Source organism: Pomacea canaliculata, linkage group LG7 (assembly GCF_003073045.1).
Source record: "Pomacea canaliculata isolate SZHN2017 linkage group LG7, ASM307304v1, whole genome shotgun sequence".
In the NCBI taxonomy this organism is placed as follows: Eukaryota; Metazoa; Mollusca; class Gastropoda; order Architaenioglossa; family Ampullariidae; genus Pomacea; species Pomacea canaliculata.
In genome coordinates this window covers 13,456,444-13,479,203 of record NC_037596.1, presented here as the reverse complement: position 1 = coordinate 13,479,203, position 22,760 = coordinate 13,456,444, and the positions used below count along the sequence as shown (strand labels likewise).

Genomic DNA, 22,760 nt, shown 5'->3' with positions numbered 1-22,760 from the left:
AAACAACATCTATATAAAAATTAAAGTCAAATGTGAATAAAGGAAATAAAAGTTTTATTCTTGTCAAAGGTGCCTAACCAAATGAGTTTGTTATTTGCTAGACTACGTCTGCTTTCTGTGTGCTTTATTAGAGCAGAAACAAAATTTTTCTTCATTTCAGAGATCTAAAAGACTGTTGTACATAGAGTAGTATGGGAGGGCAAGTAGTTCCACAGAGGGAAGGGTATTGTCATTGGGAGAGTTAAAGAAGCAGTGCAAGGAAGCTTTTAAAATAGAATAAACACTAACTGTAAGATTATTTAGAAAATGAAAGATAGCTTCAGCATGGGAAGGACTGTAAAGGTTAAATTGAGACATAATATAAAGTGTATTTATTCATCATTTCTGCTTATCGCTTTGTCATTTCAGATATTGATTGTTTGGATTAAGAAAGTTGTATTTCCATTTGTTGTTTCTATTTATAACAAAGGTGTCCTTAACTGTTGTTTCTTAGGGATTACAAAAATAGGAACACGCCATGCTGCAGAACATCAGGATATCATTATTGAAGGCACGGGAGTAGGGGACCATCACTGCTACATAGAAAATATAAATGGAGTCATCACACTTCATCCCATTGCTGCAATGTGTGCTATTGATGGAAAGATGGTCATACAACCCACAAGGCTTGCACAAGGTAAACTAGTAGTTTGAAAGTTTGAGAAACTTGTACACCTCTGTGATTACACATTCACAATAAATGTTGGAAATGTTCTTTAAGAGTGTAATGCAAAGAAAACGCACTTATTCGTGCTCAAACTCTTTTTTGCATTACACTATTACATGTTTCAATTTGGACATCTGGCTTGCGTGATGTGCCTTCCTCAATTTAATTTTATATATTTTGTGATCTTCGAAACAGAGGAACAACTAAAACTGGATGACATTTAAATAGATACCTATTGAAGATCTGGTAACCCAGAAGTATTTTTCATGCAAATGTAGAAAGATAAATAGTTCTTATAACCCTCGTGTTGTATGGCCGCTGCCAGATGTCTATCTATGTCTGTTGATAAATTGTTATTGTCCTCGTCTTTTCTTCTTTGGGACTTGTACTAATACTGACATGTCAGCCAAGCAAGTGCATGCCTTAACATGCATACGACACGTTCTCCACATATCACTCTCGCCACACAACCTCTCACAGAGAGAGCAGAAGAACAGAATGTGGAATAGTCCTGATGTATACATCCGAATCAGACAGCGACTTCAAAAAGCCTACCAGGACCCTCTTATTCCTGTATACAGATACTGCTTTATCAAAACTGTGGTGTCTGAAACTATTTGGTTGCCACAGTAACACCGAGTGCTAGACAGGTGCAAAAGGTGTGAAATAAATTAATCAAAATCAGTCCTGCTGGTAAATTAGCTAAATTGCAATATCTTGGGTCCATTGCTGTGTTTCCTCAAAGAAAATAAACTTCAGTGTTGATGAGGGGATTGGGTGGAACTAGAAGATGCATGGTGGTACTGTTATCTGATAAGATAACGTTTACCTCTGCAAAGTAAAATGTTCCTGATAATTTTCTGTACCCATTCAGAGCCTGCAGTAATGGCGAATCAGGTTACCTTCCTACCTTTTCCTCTTTGTACACCCTTATTTAAGATTTTTTTATGTGACCTTTCACTTTTTTCCGTTCTGTATTTTCATCATAAGTGATAGTGTTTTCCTGAAAGGAATATCCTTGACATAAGTCATGATAAGCTTAAAAATAACTTTTATGATTCCAGAAAGACGAAGCCCATTAGATAAATATAAAAACCAAGAGGTACACTCGAAACCCAATCAGGCCAGCTCGTGCATATCTGCTGAAAGATTACAACTTATGGAGCAGTTGTTTTCTAGCTTATCCTGTCTTTTCTGCCTCAACATCTTCATTTTTCATCTTTTCTTACATCTCCATCCCTACCCACTAGCTGCCACTTTTTCAGCCAGAAATAACTTGTTTACACTAAAAACAGTTTTTTGTTTTGAGTGAATTTCACTTTGCAGAGCATGATGGAATGTGTGTGTGTGAGAGAGAGAGCTTATGTTCATGTGTGCACACACATGTATAGGTACATCCAGAGATTTATGTGTTTAGACAAAAGAGAGAGAGAAAGATTTAGTGTTTATGTCAGATCTGCTTCACTTTACTTCTATATGACAAAGTTTATATCTCAATATCTCTTTCCTAAAATATTATTTTCTTGGAGTCATTTTCAGAAAATAAGAACATTACTTTTATTTTTTAATGTTGTGTATTTGTACTGCAAAACATTGATATTGAGCTTCTAAGAAACCATTTTCTGTGCAGAACTTTTCTTGGAAGTCTTATTTGTGATGTTGATAAAATGTCTGATACGATGATACCAGTCTTTGAACCCAGCAGTCAACCTGCCCTCTCACTTTCCTTCAGTTTTGAGGAAGATGTAAACTGTTTTTTGTATTCATGTTTATTTTCCTAGCTTTTCTCCCTTTCCTGTTTCTCCATCCCCTCCTTTTCTTAAAGTTAGCAACCATCCTCGGGAGCTGGTTGCACATGTCACAAAGTAGGTGGTGGAGGAGTGGGTTATGTGCGGTTAGCTTGTCCCTGGAACCCATCAATCAGGCACCATTGCCTGTTTGTATCTGGCACCAACTTACCTGGTCAGGTGCACAAGAGCGTGCAAGGATCTTCTCAGATCTGATCTTGTGATGGTCTTCCGTTTTTTTTATTCGTTCTTTAGAGTTGCCTGTACCCTTCAGTAATAACATTTGACAAATGCCTGAACGCCAGCTGATTCAGGCGGAGATTGCGATGAAGGTGATTGCAGGTGACAGAGTGCAGCGGAAGGAAATGGCTCCCCCTCCTGACTGGCGATTGCCCTGGCAGGGGTAGGGGAAGGTAGCTTCCTCTCCAGAACATCTACTGGCAAAATTGGTCGGCCGTGCGTTGGTAATTGTCAGTCGGGTGTGGTCACCTGCCATGTGGCACGAACAGTCGACCATTGTCAGTCAGTCGTGACGCGCAGCAGCCGCTGGTGTGAGGTGGTGTCTGGGGCGCAGATACCATTAATTTCCACACTTTTTCTTTTCTTTTCTCCCCACTTCCTCTCTGTTTAGTCGATCTACCTGATACCATAGGGGTGCTCAGCAGCCGGGTGATTAGCATCCTCGACTGTGGAGCATGTCGCAGGTTCGAAGTCTGCTCGGCCCAGTAGTTCTCATTGGGTTTTTTGCTTTATGTATTTTGGCTGTGTGCACATAAAAGGAATTTTGGGGACATGAATATACAAGTCATGCAGAAAGGAGAAAAAGACTGGAATTTATTGCATGTATATAACTGTTTTTACCTAGGAACTATTCCTTCTCCATTAAATCACACCATACGATGATGATTGACTTCAGTCTTTATCAGTAGCAGTTAGGGATAATACTGTAATGTCCAACGCCCCCGGTTTTTTGAAACTGCTCTGCTTGTTTAGCTGGGAACAGTCGGCCAGGCACGTTTTCACCATGCATACCTGAGGAAACTTTGTTATCTGTGTTGTAGGCGCAACTGTGAGCTTAAAGGATAACTGGAGTCAAACTTGAAGTCAATCTCAAACATGCAGAGAGGTGTCCCTACTGTCGAAAATACTTTGGTGGGGGCAACGACCGGTGCCAGTTAAGGTCGACTACTGACTGAACCTCTGTGCCATCCTGTAATCGAAAGTCTTACAATTTCTCTAACACATCGGTGAGGATGCGATGCATTTCGTGATCGGAGTTCTTATAGTTGAGGATTATTATCTTGTAATGAAGTAGGCCGTCGTTTGAAACTTCTGGGTTTTTTTGGCACCCGGGTTTGTCTTTAACAAATTGCATTGATTCATGGAGGTGAAAGACATCGTGAAGTTCTCTACTGAAGGGGAAACTTGTAGCTAGAATGAAAAATGTTTATTTCGGAGACAGCGCGACAAAATTCCTTTCTCAGGGAATGCCTGAGAGGATCACAGTATTTACCAAACAAAGGAATGGTGGGGCAGAACGGGTGGATTGACAAACACAACTGGATTGTTATAAAGAAAAGCAATGCAAGGAATGTTTTGTTAAAATATAAGATTTAAATAGATCAACCAGTACAGGTGATGGAAATTTTGCTTGGCTTCAAGCTTGTATTTTGATATCCTGTGGTAAATTTTCTGCCGCCTTATCTTGTCAATCATATTTTAAGAAATGGAGACAGACGGACGAGCGGAAGGCTGGAGGCTACTCGAAAAGAGGAGAGAAAGGAAAGAGAATATTGAAGAAAAGGAGAATGTGGTTTGGACAAGAAGAATGAGTTTTGCAGTACTGTGTACCTGTCTTGTATGTAGAGTGCTTATCTGTGTTTAGACACGTGTTCTCTGCCCAAAGTGCGGTCTTGAGCATGGGTAGAGGATGGATGGAAACGATGAAAGGTGAGAAGGTGTGAACAACAGAAGATAGTGGAGTGTTAGGGTTAGACATACATTGGGATGATGCTGTCAGCATGCAACATGCACCCTTGCGGCAGAAGGTGGGGTGGGTGTGGAGGTCACTCGATCGAATGAGAGGGTCACGCGTGGGCTAAAGTAGCAGTAGTACGCGGCTTTTCTCTCGTCTCAGGTTTGTCGAGCAGCGGATTATTATAGGGCTATATTATTAAAAAAATACTGTCTAAGTGCAGGAGAACTGTTGGATCTTAACTGTCGAGTATAAAACTTGAACTTGAGCGTGGACTTGACTCCTGATAACATGGATGTACCTTCTGACACTAATAAAGAATAAAAAACGAAAAAAATATAAATATAAAAAGGAAACCGCAGTCAACTGGGGACATATTTGCGCAAGCTGTTGCTGTCGCATATCGATGAGTGACCCCGTGGCATGGCGCGTGACCTGGCCGGAGGCGGTGGAGTTAAAAATGAAGCTCTGGGGATCGCTGAGGATGACTGCTGCCACGTTGCTGCTGCTGGCTTAAGAACACTTTGTGAGACCACAATAAAAAGAACGATTAAGACGAAACTGGTGGTCAAATTGTTCCCAACTACCCCCGACCTCTCCACAGTATCCCGCTGCGACCTACCACCCCAGTAGGTCTCTTCACTCAGGGTATCCAGATGGTCTTGCGATAATGTTCGTAAATTGTGTGGTTTTCTCATTTTCTATTGTAAGCCAATACTAGGAAACTTCTTGCTTCGTAGTTTTTTGGTGGGTTTTTTTGTAGACTCACTAGGAAACTTGCTTATCTGCTTTCCTGTTTGCTTTTTAGAATCCGTTTTCATTCTTTCTTTTTGTTAGGCCGTTTTGACTAAGTTTGGCAATGCATTTATATTACTGTTAGACGTTGTTCATATTTGTCTGGATAAAAAGTCATTAACAGTTCGGGAAAAAACTCACAAAAAGTACACAGACACAAGCTGGCAGTGCCCCTCCCCCCACATCGGTTACAATCACGAGCACGCAGACATGAACCGCCTCCCACCTCTCCACTTCAAAAGCTGGCACAAGGCAAACTTTGATGTTAGTGGCTTTGTACATCACATAGACAGCTGCCTAGACTGCAGCACGATTTTGCGCTTCATGCCTAATTGATGGACCGGAAAGAGATGAAAGTAGTTGAGAGATGAGATATGTGTACTGTCATAGCCATGTACGCACGGCACCTCTCTCCTTCCTGTGTGTACGTGTGTGTGTGAGAGAGAGAGAATGTATAGGGGACTAGAGTGGGAACCATTGGTGGTGATTAGTGTGTGTGGGTGGTGGTGTAATAGTGTAGGAAGAGGAAGTGAGAAGGGAGAGGGAGGAAGATGGAGGAGGTGGGGAAGGCGCCGGCGAGCAAGGTAAACCAGCCGTAGTGGCGCGTGCCACCAGAGTGGAACTCATTAGCAGGTAAAGGACTCCAGCAGGCGCTCGGCATCTCTCCCACCCTCTTGGTCGTCATCCGGAAGAGAGAGTTCTTGAACCTTCTTTTCTTCCAGCAGCTCACTTTTCTTTTTAAGTCTCGCAGAATGGAACATAAATTAGACTCGTGGGATGGGGAACGGGATTCATTTATTCATTTATTTATTTAGTTAATGGATATTGATGGGTGCACGTTGCTCAAGACACACCATTGTTGACATGAAGAGGCACAAATATTAACAAAGGAAAGGTCATCTTCGGCGCTGTCATTACCTTGTTCTTCATGCCATAATCATTACATCATCATTTTCTTCTTCTTTCTTTCTTTCTTCAAGACTTGCATTTGGTAATTTTTGAGATTTCTGTTGGCAGTTGAGAAAACCACGATTACCCTATTTAAAACTCTCGAGTCAAGAGGTCATGATAGGTCATTCTTCCCTCATGAGCCTTTCATCGCAAGCATTTCCAATGGCAAGGCCACTTGAGTGTTCCCCCGAAACACCCCATTACTCTTTCCCCCTGTACCACCCTCGTCCTACTTCTCAGCTGTTCAGGTCCAGGACCTGTCTACGCATGCGTGCACGTGCACACTTTTTCCTGGTTGCTGCGCACCTGGTGTACGTACTGAGGCTGCACCGTGCGGCGGGGTGGCGTGCACATCGTACAGTGACAGCTCGTGCATTGTGCACCAGCCTCGTGCCACGTGAAGGATGCACCTCTTCCCTTTCTTTGTTTTTTGTTTTTCTTTACTCTTTGTGAATTCAGTTGACCTCGTGACCTCGGACATCAGTTGTCACCTCCTTCATTAGCACAGCGTTAACGAGACAATAATTTTACGAGGATATTTCTACGAAAGATTCGGAATGTGAACCAGGATAGAGTGGACCGTTAGGCAGACGGCTTTTTATTTTTTATTGTTGCTGCTCATCTCCGTTGGTCCACTGAACTTGGAAGTAGTGAGTTCGTAACTTGGGTGAGTTGAACGTGTGACTAGTGCGATGAGGTTAGCACCCAGATTGGTTCACCTGCGTTCATATTTGAGCTAGATGGAGTTCTTGTTTTCGTTCAACTGTCAACCTTGAAGTTTGTTGCTAGTTGTAAATTTAGTATGAGTTGCCAGCATGTGTGTTTGATGAGGTAAACATCCCTGGGAATGTTTATGGGCGTGAATACGCGCTCTGCTGTGTTTAGTGCAAACTAACTCGTCCTCCCTTCTCATCCAGAATGCAGAAAGAACTCAAACTTTTATTATAATTATTTTAAATCGTTTTTCGCTTCAAAATGCAAGATGGAATATCTCTTTAAACGTAATGAACGAGAAAGACGAACTAGTGTTAGGTGAGACTTAGGGTGAAATGACTGTCAGAAGTTTTAGCTTCGGGATATCGGGTGTGGTTAGAAGGAAAAGTGTTCACCTCCCTAACCACCTTTTTCACTCGTCTGTGAATGCTTGTAGGTCGAAGTTGAAGCAGGTAAAATGCAAGGCATTGTTACACCTGGCGATTTTGGATATAGAAGTGAGTATTGTACCCTGCAATACCGATGCAGAAAGAAAACAACCCCCATAGTCTGTGGTTTGACTAACATTTAAAAAAAAACCTCAGAATAGTTTATATCACATCTTTTCCAAATATTTGCCAGTTGCCTTGCTGGTGTATTCAAGATCCAAGCGTGTTTGTTCAAAATAAACATTTACAAACCGGCAATCAGGCGATAAATAATAGAGGTTTTCTTGAGTGAACAAAAGAAGTTTTTTTCACCAATCTCTTTCCCGCGAGGAAGGCTGGTGTCAGGGATAAACGACTCACGACTGGGTTATTTTTGTACGAGGAAATGATTTACATGATGTACATCAGTTTAGCTACCCGTAACATCAACAGGTTATTCATGTTCAGGTCACTTTTTTCCTTCTTGTGAGGAGACGGGTGTGATTAGACTTTTTTCAGCATTTCAAACACAATTTGTTTATCAGCTTTTTACGTGTGAAACATGTAAATACTTGTTATAGCAAAGTCGCCTCCCTGTGGAGAAGAACTGAAGTCAAGTAAATCCTAGTGAGAAGTGTATTTTTATCTTTCTTAACAACACCTGCATGGTTGCAGGCATTAAAACAACACAACCCCCTCATGCGAAGAACCACCGAAGCCGATAGTATCCTGTACATCTGATGTAGATGCATATTCCCACCAGGAGAGGTTACTAAGTGCATAACAGTCCCCCGAGGATAAATAACTCCCCAATGAAAGCAAACTGTCATGGCGAGAATATATTACCTACTTGTGTGTATGTGTGTTTTCCTTTAATGTGATAATCTAGCAGTTCCTGCAAATTAGATATCAGCAGCGCATACCCTATCCAAAGCTCAACAGTTTATTATACTCGAGAAGAGAAAACAACAGATGGAATTGTTCTCGGGATATCATTATTTTGCGGCTTAGTTCTTGGGGAGGATACACCTGCAAGGAAAAGCCATTGCCTGGTAGATTGTGGGAAGTCTGACACTTATTGGTGGGGACAGTAATAGTTTTTACACTAGCTTCTTGCATTTCAAGGAGGAGGAGGAGAGAACGAGAGAGAGAGGAAAGGAGGGATGAGTAAAAATACCAAAGAAAGCCTCCCTACCATATATTATCTTAGTTTCCAGACGCTGGCAGTAACTTACTTTGTTCTGTTCGTGGAAAGAATTCACAATGAAATGGTTCCGACTGCTAGGAAATAGGACTGGAAAAATGATGAATGGCGGGTGAGGGCGGGTTTTGTTTCCTGAGGAAGACCTGTACCTGAGCCTTTTCTTTTTTTTAAAAAAAAAGAAAGCCCAGATGTGGCAGTGTTTTAAAAACTGGTTTCGTTTCGTAGCTTGGCTTGAGCTGCACCTCACTAACTGCTGTACACATTTCCCAGGTGAGAAGTTCCCAGGTGATATTTTTCCTCACCCAAAACATAGAAGGTATCTGAACACACGATCTTGTGCTTGAGTCCTAAACTGCAGCCAAGCGGCACAATCTCATTCATGCTTGTAGCAATACACAAACCGGTTTTGTATAATAATCTTTAGTTTCTTTTAAAACGAATATTTTTGTGGGGGAGAAAAATCGAAATTGAAAGTAAAGACCCATTTATTTCAAGATATGGCAGTAAGTGAACTGTTGGCAGAAAGCTTGGCGGTTGTGGCTGGGCTGTGGAGCTCATGTTGGGTGGGACATCAACAAGGAAGCGAGTGAGCACCCTGCCCCGCACTTGTAACCGTGTGAAGAGGGGAAAGTATGATGCTGTTGTCGAGTTTTTGTGCTCTCAGCAGACAGAACACAGCTTACATTGGGATGGATGGCAGTGCTTCCCTTGTTCGGCGCACTTTGCTAGCGAGGGACAGGATGTGTTGTTTTCAGGGAGTAGAGGAACTGCTGTCCATCTTTGACTTTTTTGAGAGTATGATTGATTGTATTGTTCGTGAAATACGGCTTGCTTATATTTCCTTTATTGTGGGTGAGTAGCTGAAGCTGGAAATCTTTTCTGACAGAGAGGGTGGAAGAAAACGCCAGGTAGTGCAGCGGCGCCAGGTGTGGCAGATGCTAATTAACCATTTAAAGGGTGGTTCGGCACAGAGTGAAGATCGAGAGAAAAAAAATTCCCAGTGCAGGCAGCATCTGTTGCAGGGAACCGGGTCGCGAAGAGGAAGCGATTTTATGCAGCAGCCCCACCTCCTACCCCGGCTTCTTGCTTTTATAAAGACTTGAGGTATACACAGGTGTTGCAGAGCCTTACATGAGGAACAATTAATGCACCTGGATCGCGTGGATGCACCAGTGCTGAGACTGGGGATCGTCAGCAGCTTGTTTCGAGTCATCTAATGAACTTGTTTAATGAACGGTGAGAAAAATTCAAGTTTAGTGAGATATCACAAAACTTTCAAGAGTCGTTCAGCTCGGGTGGACATGGCGGAACTGCTTAATCAAGACAGTGTTGAAGGAGGAGGAAGAGGAGGAGTCTAGTCAATAACGTGTTGTCACGGAAAGTTCTTTGTGTTGCTGGGGAACATGCTGACCTGACCGTGTGTGTTCGCGAATGAGTCTCGAGGAGAAATCTTCGATGATCAACGAAGTTTACTGGCTTGCTTGCACTCACAGACAAGAGCTGGTAGAAAAGGAAGGCGAGTGAGGGGAGGTGTTACACAAGACTCGACGCCTGTTGCTGAAACAGAAACGTGGGGGTGAGAGCAGTGAACACCCGATAATGGAGGAGACTTTGAAGCCGGGTATTGAGAGCTCCTCGAGACGCGCGTGCTGACGCCGCACTCCCCGGGCCAACCCCTTCCCCTCCTTCCTTCCTTTCCCACTACTCCTGTCTGTGTACCTAGCACATGAAAAAATCCGACAGCGTCGAGTCTGCAGGTGAAAAACCATTCTGGCATTTCGCCAAAATGTGGCCTGGCTCCACATCCAAAAGGCGGAAGGCACAACAAGGTAGGGCCAAGCAATTGTAGTTTATATTATTAATTTTATTTATTATTTACCAAGCTGAATGGGTGCGTGGCAGTGTCATGTGCCAATGTTGTAGAAGTAGGAGGCAATTGGCACGTCAGTGTGCTTGTCCGCTTGTATGTCTGTGTTTCCAGATGAACACGGGTACATTTGAACCTCACATCCAAAGTTTACTACCTCAAGTACTTATGTACTCATCATATTTCCCTCTTTTTTTCACATGGGGTCTTTCGGTTCGTTTTGTCTTCTGTCGACAAAATAATGTAAATCATTGTGTGTGTGTGCAGAGAAAGCCTTACCATCAACTTATCTAAAGTTCAGAGCAGTAAGACTTGTGTCAGGGTGTTGGAAATGTTTTTATTTCCGTTCTTTGTAAGAGGGATATTTAGAGGGTCATACAGGTCTCTGCCTCTGGAAGCATTTGTCATTACAAAACAACACCCCATATTATTGTAGATACACTCAACTCATCTTCTCACTAACTCAGTGGGTTTTTTCCATGATGACGAGGACTGTTGTTTTATTCTGTCCGTGGTCACATCTGATTTGTTATCCCGCCTATTTACCATCTTCAGTGAAATTGTTGTTGTTGTTTTCGTGGTAACTCTAGAACAAAAAAAAAAAGACTCGTTAATAAAAGATAGGAAGTAACATTTCATCGATGTCAACCGGAGCAACCGAAAGATGCTTCATAAAAGCTCTCCCTTTAGCGTCCAGGAGTTTTTGAGGTTTAATTTTCAGCTGCTTCCGGTTTGTTTATGTTTACTGCGTATAATGTGCTCTCCTCCCACATCCACTTCGGCCCCCGTCGGTCTGTCTCTGGCTAACACTTCTCTCCCGGTGAGGGTGTGGAGCTCCTCGGTTCCCCTCCCCTCCTTCTCCGCACCTGTCGAAACTGTTCTTTTTCTCAGTCAGCGTGTAAAGAAACTCCACAGTCTCCTGTGTTGATGTAGAAATGATTAATGTCATGAGGGCCTCAGCTTCACTACCTCAGTTTCCTCCTATTCGCTGAAGAAACGATGAAAGGGTAAAGAGAGAGAGACTGTGGAGAAGCCGGGTGAGGAAAAGGTGAGACCATCCTCCATCTCTCCAAAATGTGTTGTACTAATACCTGTGTTTTGTTATCGAACTCTTATGTAATGGTGGCGAATAAAACTTCTCGCTAACTAAAAAACCATTTCAGTATTTAACAGCAAAATTTGCGATATGAAACGGGATCAGAATACCAGAATATCACAACGAGCCATGTCTCCGACGGATACCCTCAGATAACCCTCCATGCTCGGCTAAAGTGTTAGCGAGATCATTACATCCACCGCTTAAGTTGGCTGTAACTGGGGCCGAGGCTGGTGTGGATGCTGCAGCATGTTTATACAGGACATACCCGGCTGGGGAAGATCATCTCATCAAATCAAGTCCTTTCAGAGAACCTTCTGGAAGTTTGAAGCAAGCGGAGGACGGAGCCTGCAGCTGCACCAAACATGTTACATCCGAACACCATGAGCAGCTTCACTGAGTGTCCGGAGTGTGTTTACACCCAAAGTCGAAAATTTAGTTTTCCTGAAGTATTCCTGGCTTCTTGCCCTGAAGACCGAAGATCCCAGAACAGCCGTTAGACAGTTTTGTTGAGATTTACATCAGTTTGCAACAGAAGAGGAAGAAGAAGTAGCAACAGCCATGTTTCTTAGCATCTGCAAATTGTTAATGAAAAACAAAAATGTCACAGGAGGACAGGCTTGAAGTCTTTTAAATTGGCAGTCAATGAAAGAGTATAAACAAGTTTTTGAAGTGAACATTTTTGTAAATTATAGCCAAACGTGAAGACAGGGCTAGACATATGCCTGTTTAGAGAATTTTGGATGTTGCTATGTTCTGCTTCCATCTCCAGCCCCATTAAAGGTGTACTAGGGTGCATTTTTTATGATGGTTCTGGTATCAGCGCGATCCGACTTTGCCTCTCTTTCTCTTTTCTCTTGATGTGGTTGGCACAACACGCGCACACACTTTCTTTCTCTAAATCTCTCTCTCCCTCACACACACACACGACCTTTGGGATGGATGTCTGGCTGGCTGGCAGGCTTTGTGCTAATATCTGTTACACCGAGCTCTGGCAGTGTCGCGTTACGCGATGTTCGCCCTCCGCTTTAATTCACACCTACATTCTGAATGGAGGTATCCTTTGCCAGCTAGTCTCGGCAGTTGCTGGGGAGGAAGACAAAAACAACTTTTGCTTGTCTTTTGTTTCTCTTTTAATCGACCGCATCTTTCTCCTTGACTGCTTTGCAAGTCCGAGTTTGGCTAATGCAAAAATCAACATTTATCCGCGATAGTTTTATAGTTTTTTACTGTCTTATCCACGAACTGTTGAGAGAGAGAAAGAAAATCATGAAGACAACTGGTTTGGCTCTTCCAAGACAGCTCTCAGGCGGGACTCGAAATTCAGTAAATCTCGCAGCTTTTTTCATAGCAACATAAATTTATATTAAATGAATAATGTCTGACTGTATTGTGGTGACTCAAAGGGACAGTCGGTGCCAGGCAGGGTGGAGGTGTACATGTTGCAAATGAACACTCTGTGGTGAAACTATTGCTTGACTATAGGAGGCTAATGCTTGATAAGTTGATAATTTAATATGACCCGCGAATGATGATATAAATATCCTAAAGGTTCGTGGAGGAAAAAAAAAAGGTTCCTCATCCCTGAGATGGCAGACCTGCAAAGTGTCACGTTTACACTGTTCCACTTGTTAAACTCACGATGTACTTTTGTGTAACCCAGCGGTTCTCAACCTTTTACATGTGGCGACCCCCCTGACGAACACCGGTACGTCCGCGACCCCCCTTAGCCATCGAGGTCGGTGGAAGAGCGGGGGGGGGGGGGGGAAAGCCCTAGCTAACGTCGAACGCCGCGTCGAGGAAATCAATGCAATTCAACAACGGAAGAACAAAGTTCGTATCTGCAAGAAGTATAACTGTTAATGAAATTTTACTAAAGCTAATAAATATTATTTTATTGGACACTCACTTTGATTAATGAGAAGGTTGAGCCTGCTTGCAGTTGCATAAAGAAGCGAACCTGTGTGCGATGTTCGTACCCACTGCTATTCGCAGCTCAGCCTCTGCGTCCACACGATTTCTGTATTTCGACTTCAGTGCTGCCAATGCTGAAAATCCTTGCTCACACATATACGAAGTTGAAAATGGCAGCAGAACTTTCATTGCTTTCTCAGAAAGGAGAGGATATTCACCGTTGATGCTAATCCAGAATGTTGGCACTGGTGTTGTTTGGAAGACCATTTTCAGGGATTGGTCACTCGAAAGGTCGATGAGCTGCTCTTCTTCTTGCGTGGACAACCCGCTTGTGCTAGGATCAGCCAGAAATGGATTACGAATCCAATCGTATTTAGTCACATCAATTTCAGTGAAATAATGCTGAAACCTTTCTTGCAGTCCGTTTAGATGTGCAATAATTACATTCTTCACCTGATCAAGATTCAAGTTGTCAGCCTTGCACTTACACAAGCACGGAAACATATCAAAAATATTTTCTTGGCATATCTTTTGCGTCCACAACGAAATTTTTCGGACGAAAGCATTCATCTTGTCAGTTGTTTGTAATATGGTGGTGTAATATAGGGGAGTCAGCGATGAGAGATTGGGGGAGAAAGAGGGCAAAAGGCGAGAGGAGGGAGATTGGAGGCTTAATTGTTGAGAGGGAGATTGTGTTTTGAGTTTTGGAAGTGAGAAGTCACTGCATGCCGAGACAGTGTACTTGAATAGGAAGAAGAGATTTGGAGTTTGAGCCCCCGCACCACTCGGTTACACAATATAAACTAATTCCACTAATACCAGTATAAGAAACTTTTTTTAAAAAATGACCACCTTCGCGACCCCCTTGTAGGCACGTCGCGACCCCCCAGGGGGTCGCGACCCACAGGTTGAGAACCGCTGGTGTAACCTTTTACAATGAGCATTACCACAATTACATTCTGAAATCGTTAAATTCTTCACCCCCCTCGAAAAAAAAAAAGAAGTCCAGGGACAGAGATGCGTGAAAGAAGAGAGAGAAATGAAGGTAATGGGTAGAGGACGACCCATGACCTCACGGTCGTAGGAGGATGAGGTGTTACAGCCCTCGTTGAACTCTTGTCCAGCTGTTGTGAGAGCGGTGTGCATCTTTCTATCTCTCTGCTTTCCCGAAAACAACCTCTTAAAGTCAGCTGCTTACTTGACAGCTGGGTCAGCTGGGTGAAGTATGCTACGTCACTTGAGTATCCAGCTGACTAGGGTGCGTGCCTTGAGGCTCAGAAGTGCACTAACCACCAGGCTTTTCATCCGCTCTCCCTAGGGAATGAAAGAGAACTTGGGGAGGAGAGCTCGAGGGAGGTGGGAAACAACAAAAGTGACAATAATTTATCGCGTAGGCCGTTCTCTTCGGTGGGTAGTGTAGTAATAATGGGCCGTTTGGGGGAATTGCAACCTTTAGGCATTTTATTCTTGACCTGCAGCCATTGTGGACCTTTAAACTGCCTTGCTGGCGCCGGAGATGCAAGTTTTTGGGGGTTGTAGTCGCAAACTGGAGGCAGTGTTACAGGGTGGTATGCCTAGTTAAGCTCCTAAGGCTTATTCCAAAGGACATGAAAAATACACTAGCGCATTCGATCTTGTGTGATAGATGACTAATGGAAACCCAGAATAATACACGCCGAGAGGAAGAGCTTTGAACATTTTTAATGTAGTATTCAAGTATACATGCACACGTAGACACACAAGCGCGTGCACAGTCTCTGTCTTCTCTCTCACAGATATAATCACAGTTTCCACTTCGTGCACATGATGAGACGAGGATAAGTCGTTGACCTGGGGCAACATGGGGAGGGAAAGGACAAGGGCCTTGTCTCCGTACTTTCAAAGCAGTGTCCAGACACCGCAAGTGTAGGGTTACCCCGGGGGTTGTGATTATAAAGCAGTGACAGAGGAACTTAAAAACAACGATTACCAGGTCTGCACCCCGCTCTGCAACTTCAGACACAAGACATCTTTCTCTCGTTTTCTCTTCGCTGCCCAGGTGCAACATTTCCCCTCCCTTTATCTATCTCTTGGATTGTTGCTTGCCCCAAACACATGCACACGATATTTACACCGCAAATGCCTCCTCACCCATCCACCCATCCATCCATCCAACTGTTTACTCACACCTGCATTCAACGAATTGTGCCAGGTTTTTCCAGTCTTGAGGACATTTTTCAATACTGCAATCATTCGTAGTAGAGACCGTACCCGGGAAACCACAGACACCAAAGTCTAAAGTCTCAGGGCAAGCTACCTGCGATGTAATCCTCTAAGCTACCTGAACATGACACGCCCTTGACTGTTGTCATGGTAGGTCACGACCTTTGACTGAAGGAGGGCTCTGTAAGGACGATGACACTGCTTCACTAGGTACTAATGTACATAAAAGTTAATCCCTGAAACAGGAGATGGCATGGCTGGTATGCTGTCTTTTCATAACAATGAAAGTAGAATTTTTTTAGTTATGGCTGTTGACAGGACTTTATTTTGACTGGTGGACATAGCAATCGATTGATTGATTAATCTGTAAGACTGATTGACTTTGCGTTCATTGGTTTGTTGATTGATTTGCAGGTTCGATGGTGGTGCTTGGCCGGTCCAACTACTTTCGTTTCAACCACCCGCAAGAGGCGAGAAAAATCAAGGATGCTATGCAGCCCAACCATCGTATATCCTGTGTTCCGCTTAATTTTCTGCACGGTTGGTCGTTTTCACCTGCTGAATTTCTTTCCACTGTGAAATTTTAGCAGCATCCCTTCATTGGTATTCATTTCACTTACATTTTAATATTTTTATCTCCAGCTCTTTCTTTATACACCTCATCACAAGCAGGCCTTTTCATTATTTATTTCCCTCCCCTTTGCTGCAACTTTCAGAAATTTCAGACCTCGTTAGATTTTGCTTTACTTTATTCATTAAGTGTCAGGTGTTCATAATTGACAAACAGGTGAATGAAGTGGTCGTTAAATCCCTTTGTTCCTCATCTATATTATCATAATCACCGCCACCATCTTTAATGATGTTTTTTTTTATTGAGTACAGGAAGCGAGTTAGCCAGCGGCTGTTTTCTCTGGTACTCTAATAATGTTTCAGGATGCTGTTAGTCTTAATTTTTTACAAGATAAATTATGGTTCAGATTGCTACTGTGTGATATTGCAAAAGTTCACCGCAACCCTCCCATTCATAACCAGTGTTTGTTCCTTTTGAAAAGAGACTTCACTCTGTGACACGGTGTCGTCGGTAGTTATGTTGACATACCCGAGCAGACCAGGACCTATCGGGTATTGGCGGTACAGACACATTTCATTCATGTAACATCTACCTGAGGTAGGAGGGTGGATACAAAAGAGTGATGTCAGCAAGAAGAAAGCGTGGCTTTTCGTCTCTTTTAATTTGGATCGTAAAAATCCCAGTAATGTGGAAGGGGATTAACCATCCTCCTTTGTCCTAATTTTTACGATCATGAGCAGTTTTCAGTGCCTGCTAAAAATATGATCATGATAAGTAAACAAGTATATGTGGGATTTTTGTGCCTGCTGTTTACTCCTTTCGCTTGCTTAAGACGGTAATGTACGAAACTCTGAGAAGAAAAGTAAAATCGGTTTTTTTAAAGGATGAAGAAAGGAGGGGTAATGTTTGTCTCATATTAATCACATTGCGGGAGGTAGGCGGAGAGACCACACAGGTAACAATACCACTAAGAAAGTTGTGGGTGTGAATGATGTCACAGGACAATGGACCCGTTTGTTTACCCCTCCTTCCTTCCTACCTCCTAACCCCGCAGTAGAAGTATGCGCACATTTGTGAAGAGATCTTTGTTTTAATACTCTACCACATACATTAAGAACAGTTCGGAGAAAAATAAATAAACAGCCAGTAAAAGGTAAATCTAGAGACGAAAGCATCCAGTTACAAAACAAAACAGTTTATGAGTAGGTTAAAAAAAGTAAAAGTGTGTCATAAACTAAAAACACTGTGTGGGCAGTGAACTGTAAGTGGTTCACCGCGTCTAGTCATGCCATGTAAAGGAGTCCAATCTTCGCCATTCATAATTACCACGACTTTCATCTTCACTGAAGCTATATTATTTGCTCATTGTGAATAGTCCCAAATCGCTAAGGTGATAGTGGGATCTTCTGCCGAGGGCTTTCAGCAAGCAGACATACCGCTGAAGACGTGGACAGTATTGAAATTATGTTACTATTTTTAGGTCCTGATTAGCGCTAGTCTTTGAGAGGTTCTCATTGTATACCTAGGTCTCTCTGTATTCTCTCTGTGGCTAGAATAAGTTGCATGCCACTTCCCTGTCTTACTAACCGTCCACCCCGAAAACATTCTGTTCGGTGGGAGGAGGTAGTACTTAGTAGACTTAGAATGGAACACACCCACACCATGCATTCCTACCTTTTTCAAGCCCAACCCTCACCAGTTTGTCCCTGGTGCCAGGACTTTTTACTGGTATACAGACGACTCGTGGACGATGTCTGGGGTGTGGGTGGATATTGTCCTAGCTCAGGCTGGAGCTGACAGGTGTCTCAACTCTCGGACATACAACTGCAATGCCGTTAGTCGCCCTTATCTTGAAGCACCTCACAGGAGATAACTAAGAAAAAAAAAAGGTTTGTTAATGCTTGAGCAGCACCAGCCTCAACTCTGACATCTACTGGTGGAGCGTCCATCACCGTGTAATGCAGGTGTAAGTAGGCTGCAATCACCCGCCCGACCTGCTCGCAGAGGGAACTCGGTCAGACAGGTGACAAAGACACCCCACCCCCACATCCCGTACTCCCTACCCCACCACCCCACCCCACCGTGGTGACCCTCCCAACCTTCTTACGACCACAGGTGCCGTGGCATAGCGGGGTGTCGTGTGTCGGTGTCAGGGCGGGAGTTAACCGAAGGACCGAGCGCTTGTTGGGAGGCCTAACTCTCTCATTCAACTACGAGCCGTCCTCACCTGCCTGCTTACCTGTCTGACTGATAATTACATGTAAGTACAGGAAAAACAACAGGTTTTTTTCTCTCTCTCTTTCTCTTCACCAATACCTTTTACAGGTAGATAAAAAGGTCAAGGGAAAGGCCTTTCCTAAGAGTTTGCGGTCAATGTTTTGCTGCAGGTGACGAGGAGACAACTATTGCTGGCACGTGGAGGGTTACCGTACTTTATGTGATACGCGTGTGTGCATCGCTCTGCTTCATATATTTTTTCGGTCGTTGATGTGTGGGTTTTTTGTTTTGTTTACTGCATGCTGATTTATAGTCCGGATTAGTTCCCGTTAAATCTGAAGACCACCGTAAACTTTCGATTGTTCAGGTGTTTCGCATGCGTCGTTGCATGATTTACGTGTACAGGTGCGCGGCAGGTGTAAACCGTCCAGCAAGGTGTGTGGGTCGATCGCGAAATTTTATCTTTCAAACTGACACCAAGAAACGGTGGACTGGATGTTGGGGGATAAGTGGATAATATATATTCCATCCCTGGTCCAAGCAGAGGGATGCTTGAAAGATGACGGCGACCGACTTCACCAATATTTGTTGTTGTTGTTGTTGCTGTAACCATTGCTGGAAGTGTTTGATTGTCGCGGAACTTTCTTTGCGAGTAATTTTATTGTTCAACCTACTTTCTCACCTCGCGTGCGTGTTTTATTTTGCATGCTTGTCTCGTTTTGACCTAGTAACATTTTGTTGATGGGGGTTGCTAGACACAAGCAGAGATGATAGTATAACATGGGTAGGTCAGGTAGGTGCAACAGATGTCATAAGACGAGCTAAGAATTCGCTGGTCTGCCCTTGTGTCTGTCTGTTGTCGGCTGATCACTGTACTGATACATATATTATATATCTGTGTCAGCTTCCCCAGTGTGTGTCTGGTGTGTTTGAGTGCACACGCATCTTGCTTGCATGTGTGTGTGTGTTTGTGATTGCACGTGCATGTGTGGTGTGTGTCTGTTTGTAATTGCACGTGCATGTTTTCGAGTGTGAGGATAGGCTTCAGACTTCTTTATTCAGTTTAGGCTCTCACCTATGTGAAGGGAAGTAGACAATTGACATGTGCAAATATTTACATGTTATAATAAGTATTTAGTTGAATGAAAAGTAAACAGTGCGGACAACGGGTAAATGTCAGACAGGCATCCACCAAACTAAAAACACGATGCTGGCAAGGTGTGTACAAACAGCTGTATTTTTCAGCCTAACAAAAAAAAAAAAAAAATCAGCCAGTATGTTCATGACTGGAGGCATACTGTGGGCATAAACAATGGAAACATGAGCTCGGTTAGAGAGTAGAAAACACAGTTCTGATAGCATCAGCAACCAGCTAAGTTCTTCACCTCAACAAGGACTAACCAAAGTATTGAGACAGAAAAAAGATGGGGGAGAGATTATAAAACTATTAAAAAAGGCATCGAGGGAAAAAGTTTGTAGAATGTAAAACCTGGGTAAGATTTGTCACAAGGCTGTATCCATGTGCTTGGGTGTGTGGTGTGTATGCGTGTTCATGCGTGGGTGGCACGTGTTAGTGAGAGCACGTGCATCATCTCCCAAGTACTGAGAGAGGGAGGGGATAGGGGTAGATCAGTATGCAGTGCTGTACAGGTTAATGAGGAGCATAGCTTGTCCCAACAGTTGTGTGACTGTAGACACGAGGTAGAAGTTGTTGGCAGGTTGTCCCGAGGCTGTGTCGTGTGTTCAGATGGAGTGAACCTTGTTCTGCACTCTTGCTCCCGGCTTTGTTTCTCGCCACGGTTGATGTATGCCGAGGGTCTGTGGACTCGGACACGTTTATCGCTTCAGTCTAATTAGTGTTTCTTTAGTCTTATTTACACCCTGCCCAGCCTTTCTCCCCCTCTCTCACACTCACACACACCTACCTCCATTGTGCCTACTTGTCTCTTCCATTCTCTCTCTCTGATTTGTCCGCCCTCTCCTCGGCGTGTGTGCCTCGTTCACCTCAGCCTGTCACAGGCCCAGTGCACACGACAGCTGTGGTTTGAGGGTTTGATGGAAAGGGGAAACGAAAAAAAAAAAAATCCGAAAGGAACTGGGCTTAATTGGTGTCCCTCCCTCACTCGTTATATTGCTTAGGAAAACAGTTTTTGTTTTCAGCAACACGAATTTTCGTAGGTGTGCACGCACATTCTGTCACCACAGTCGCCAAGCTTGATGAAAGGTTAGTGTTGCTGACTTTACCTTAGTTCTGACCTTTGTGGGACGGGCTGAACAGCAAAATAGGAGGGAATTTGAAGGGACTAGAAAGGAGAAAGCATAGACGCAGAAAGGATGAGGGGAAAAAAAACAACAAACCCCACAGTAAACGAAACTTTTGAAATCTCAGTCTCAGTAATGTGACAATGTTGTAATATTGGAGGTGACTAGGTGCAGGCTCTGCCCCTCTTTTTCATCCTTATTTAAGATTTCAAGTGGATATTCTTTCGTCGATTTCATTGCATGAAATCATAAGATACTTGGAACAAAAAGTCCTGTAATGAACACTTCTTCGGCTAGATGAGGATTGAAACATCATCATCATCCCACGGACGACATCGGCAAAACACAAATCGTCGCTCACCTTGAACTTCTTTCTACCATGTTGGGAAAAGCTGCGGAAGAAATCGCAAAAGCCTTACGGAATGGCGATTATGTCGCAGTTAGGTGATATTTTGTGCAGGGGTGCTTTTGCGGAATTTGTATGTCGAGGGTTGAAAGGTCGCGAGCGCGCGCACACACACACACGCGTGACCTCGTGTTGGGCGGACGAGTGGATGTTGGTGGATGTACAGCTAGAGATGAAGAACTGGAATGTAGCTTTACTGGGGAAGTGTTCGGTGGCTGTGTGAAGACGAGATGCTTTGCTAGGATTGAGACCTACCTGTGCCAGTCTTGCAGGTAAGTAAGTAGCACAGACTGCATAATTCGAGGCTAATAAGTACAAGTGGACTAACACGTGACCATACAAATGCCTGCCCTTGGGATGTTATGTGTGTCCCCATGTCAAAGATTAGTGTAAAAAGATTCACCTAAGTTCACTCGGGATCACGTGACAGATCGAAGTTAATGGCTATTTTCTATATTGTAATTAGAGTCATTGTCAATGCTTCGTTAGTAATTATCTCCTACTTCCTGATGTTGCCTTGAAATCAAAGTTACTAATTAGTTATTATAATGAGCACGATTCGTGCGCACAGAGAAGGTTTAATGCTCAGGTTTGGAAAATTCTTTCCGTGTCAGTGCTAATAACCTGGGAGCTGCACTGAGGCGACATCCTTGTTAGTGCCAGTGTGTGAATGGTGTTGGCATAATTGCCATAGTTACCCCAGAAAATGAGTCGTAGTAATAATCTCACTAAAGCCGCTGAAGGAAATATGCTGCACGGTGAAGTCTGCTCACGGAAAGCTTCCAATTGAGAGGGACCAGCAAGTGGACTAACATACTGGTCTGGATCATGTCCAGTACAAAGTTTGGGGAGAATCGTTCACTAGTAAAAAAAACAGGTTCGGGCCAATTCATGAAGGCCGATTATGTTTACGCATTCTTGCGAAGAAAAAATTTTTCACTCGAATGTGCAGTATGCGGCGCTGTCGTACTCCTGGGTTCAAATCTTATCTGGAGCATTTTTTTTTCTCAGCACATAGCTCTTGTTTACAGGTCTGGCTGCTCTGCTTTGATTATATCCTTAGTTGCTAGCTCGGTAAAATACCAATCCGCCCCATCCCGTTCTGAAAGTACTGTTAACAGTTTTGCCGACTTTGATGTTCTAAGTGCATCCCAACCCCCTTTGAATGAATTAAACCAAGAAGTGCTGTTACTGGAGCGAGCGGCTCATATCTTGTGATGCGTAAGATCGTTGTCTCTGGGGAGGTCGGCGGGTGCAGGTGTTCCTTGGTCGGGTACCAGCGAGCACAGAATACTGATTGGCATCTGTGTACTTCCCAGCTTGCACTGTTGTCATCATTGTTCAGAAAACTTGATTACCCTACGCACGTGCTTTTTCGTGACCTGTGTTCACACTACATGAAGACAATTGTTTGTAACACCTGGGAGTGGCTAACAGGCCCAAACACGGCGCACTCCCTACCCTGTGACCTCTCGGGTCATTTCTTCTTAAGGACCAAACCGAATACAAATGCATGCTACACCTTTATTTTTTACTAATTAACGCCTTGAACAGAAAAATCAAAACTAAAAAAAAAAATGTCATCCATAATGCGTAGATTGTAAGTGAGTATTTCATAAACGGTTACCCTTAAGATGATACAATTTACAGAGTATATATACATATTGGCAGTATCCGTTAAATTAA

General features: G+C 43.4%; 1 protein-coding gene across 1 annotated transcript in view; it reads left to right on the top strand.

Moving 5' to 3' along the window:
* The window catches only part of LOC112567902 (pleckstrin homology-like domain family B member 1), a 121,607-nt gene that overhangs the window by 15,642 nt on the left and 83,205 nt on the right, over positions 1-22,760 (top strand). Inside the window, 2 exon segments of the mRNA XM_025244777.1 lie at positions 494-676; positions 16,033-16,158. Of these exon segments, the coding sequence (XP_025100562.1) occupies positions 494-676; positions 16,033-16,158 (309 nt within the window).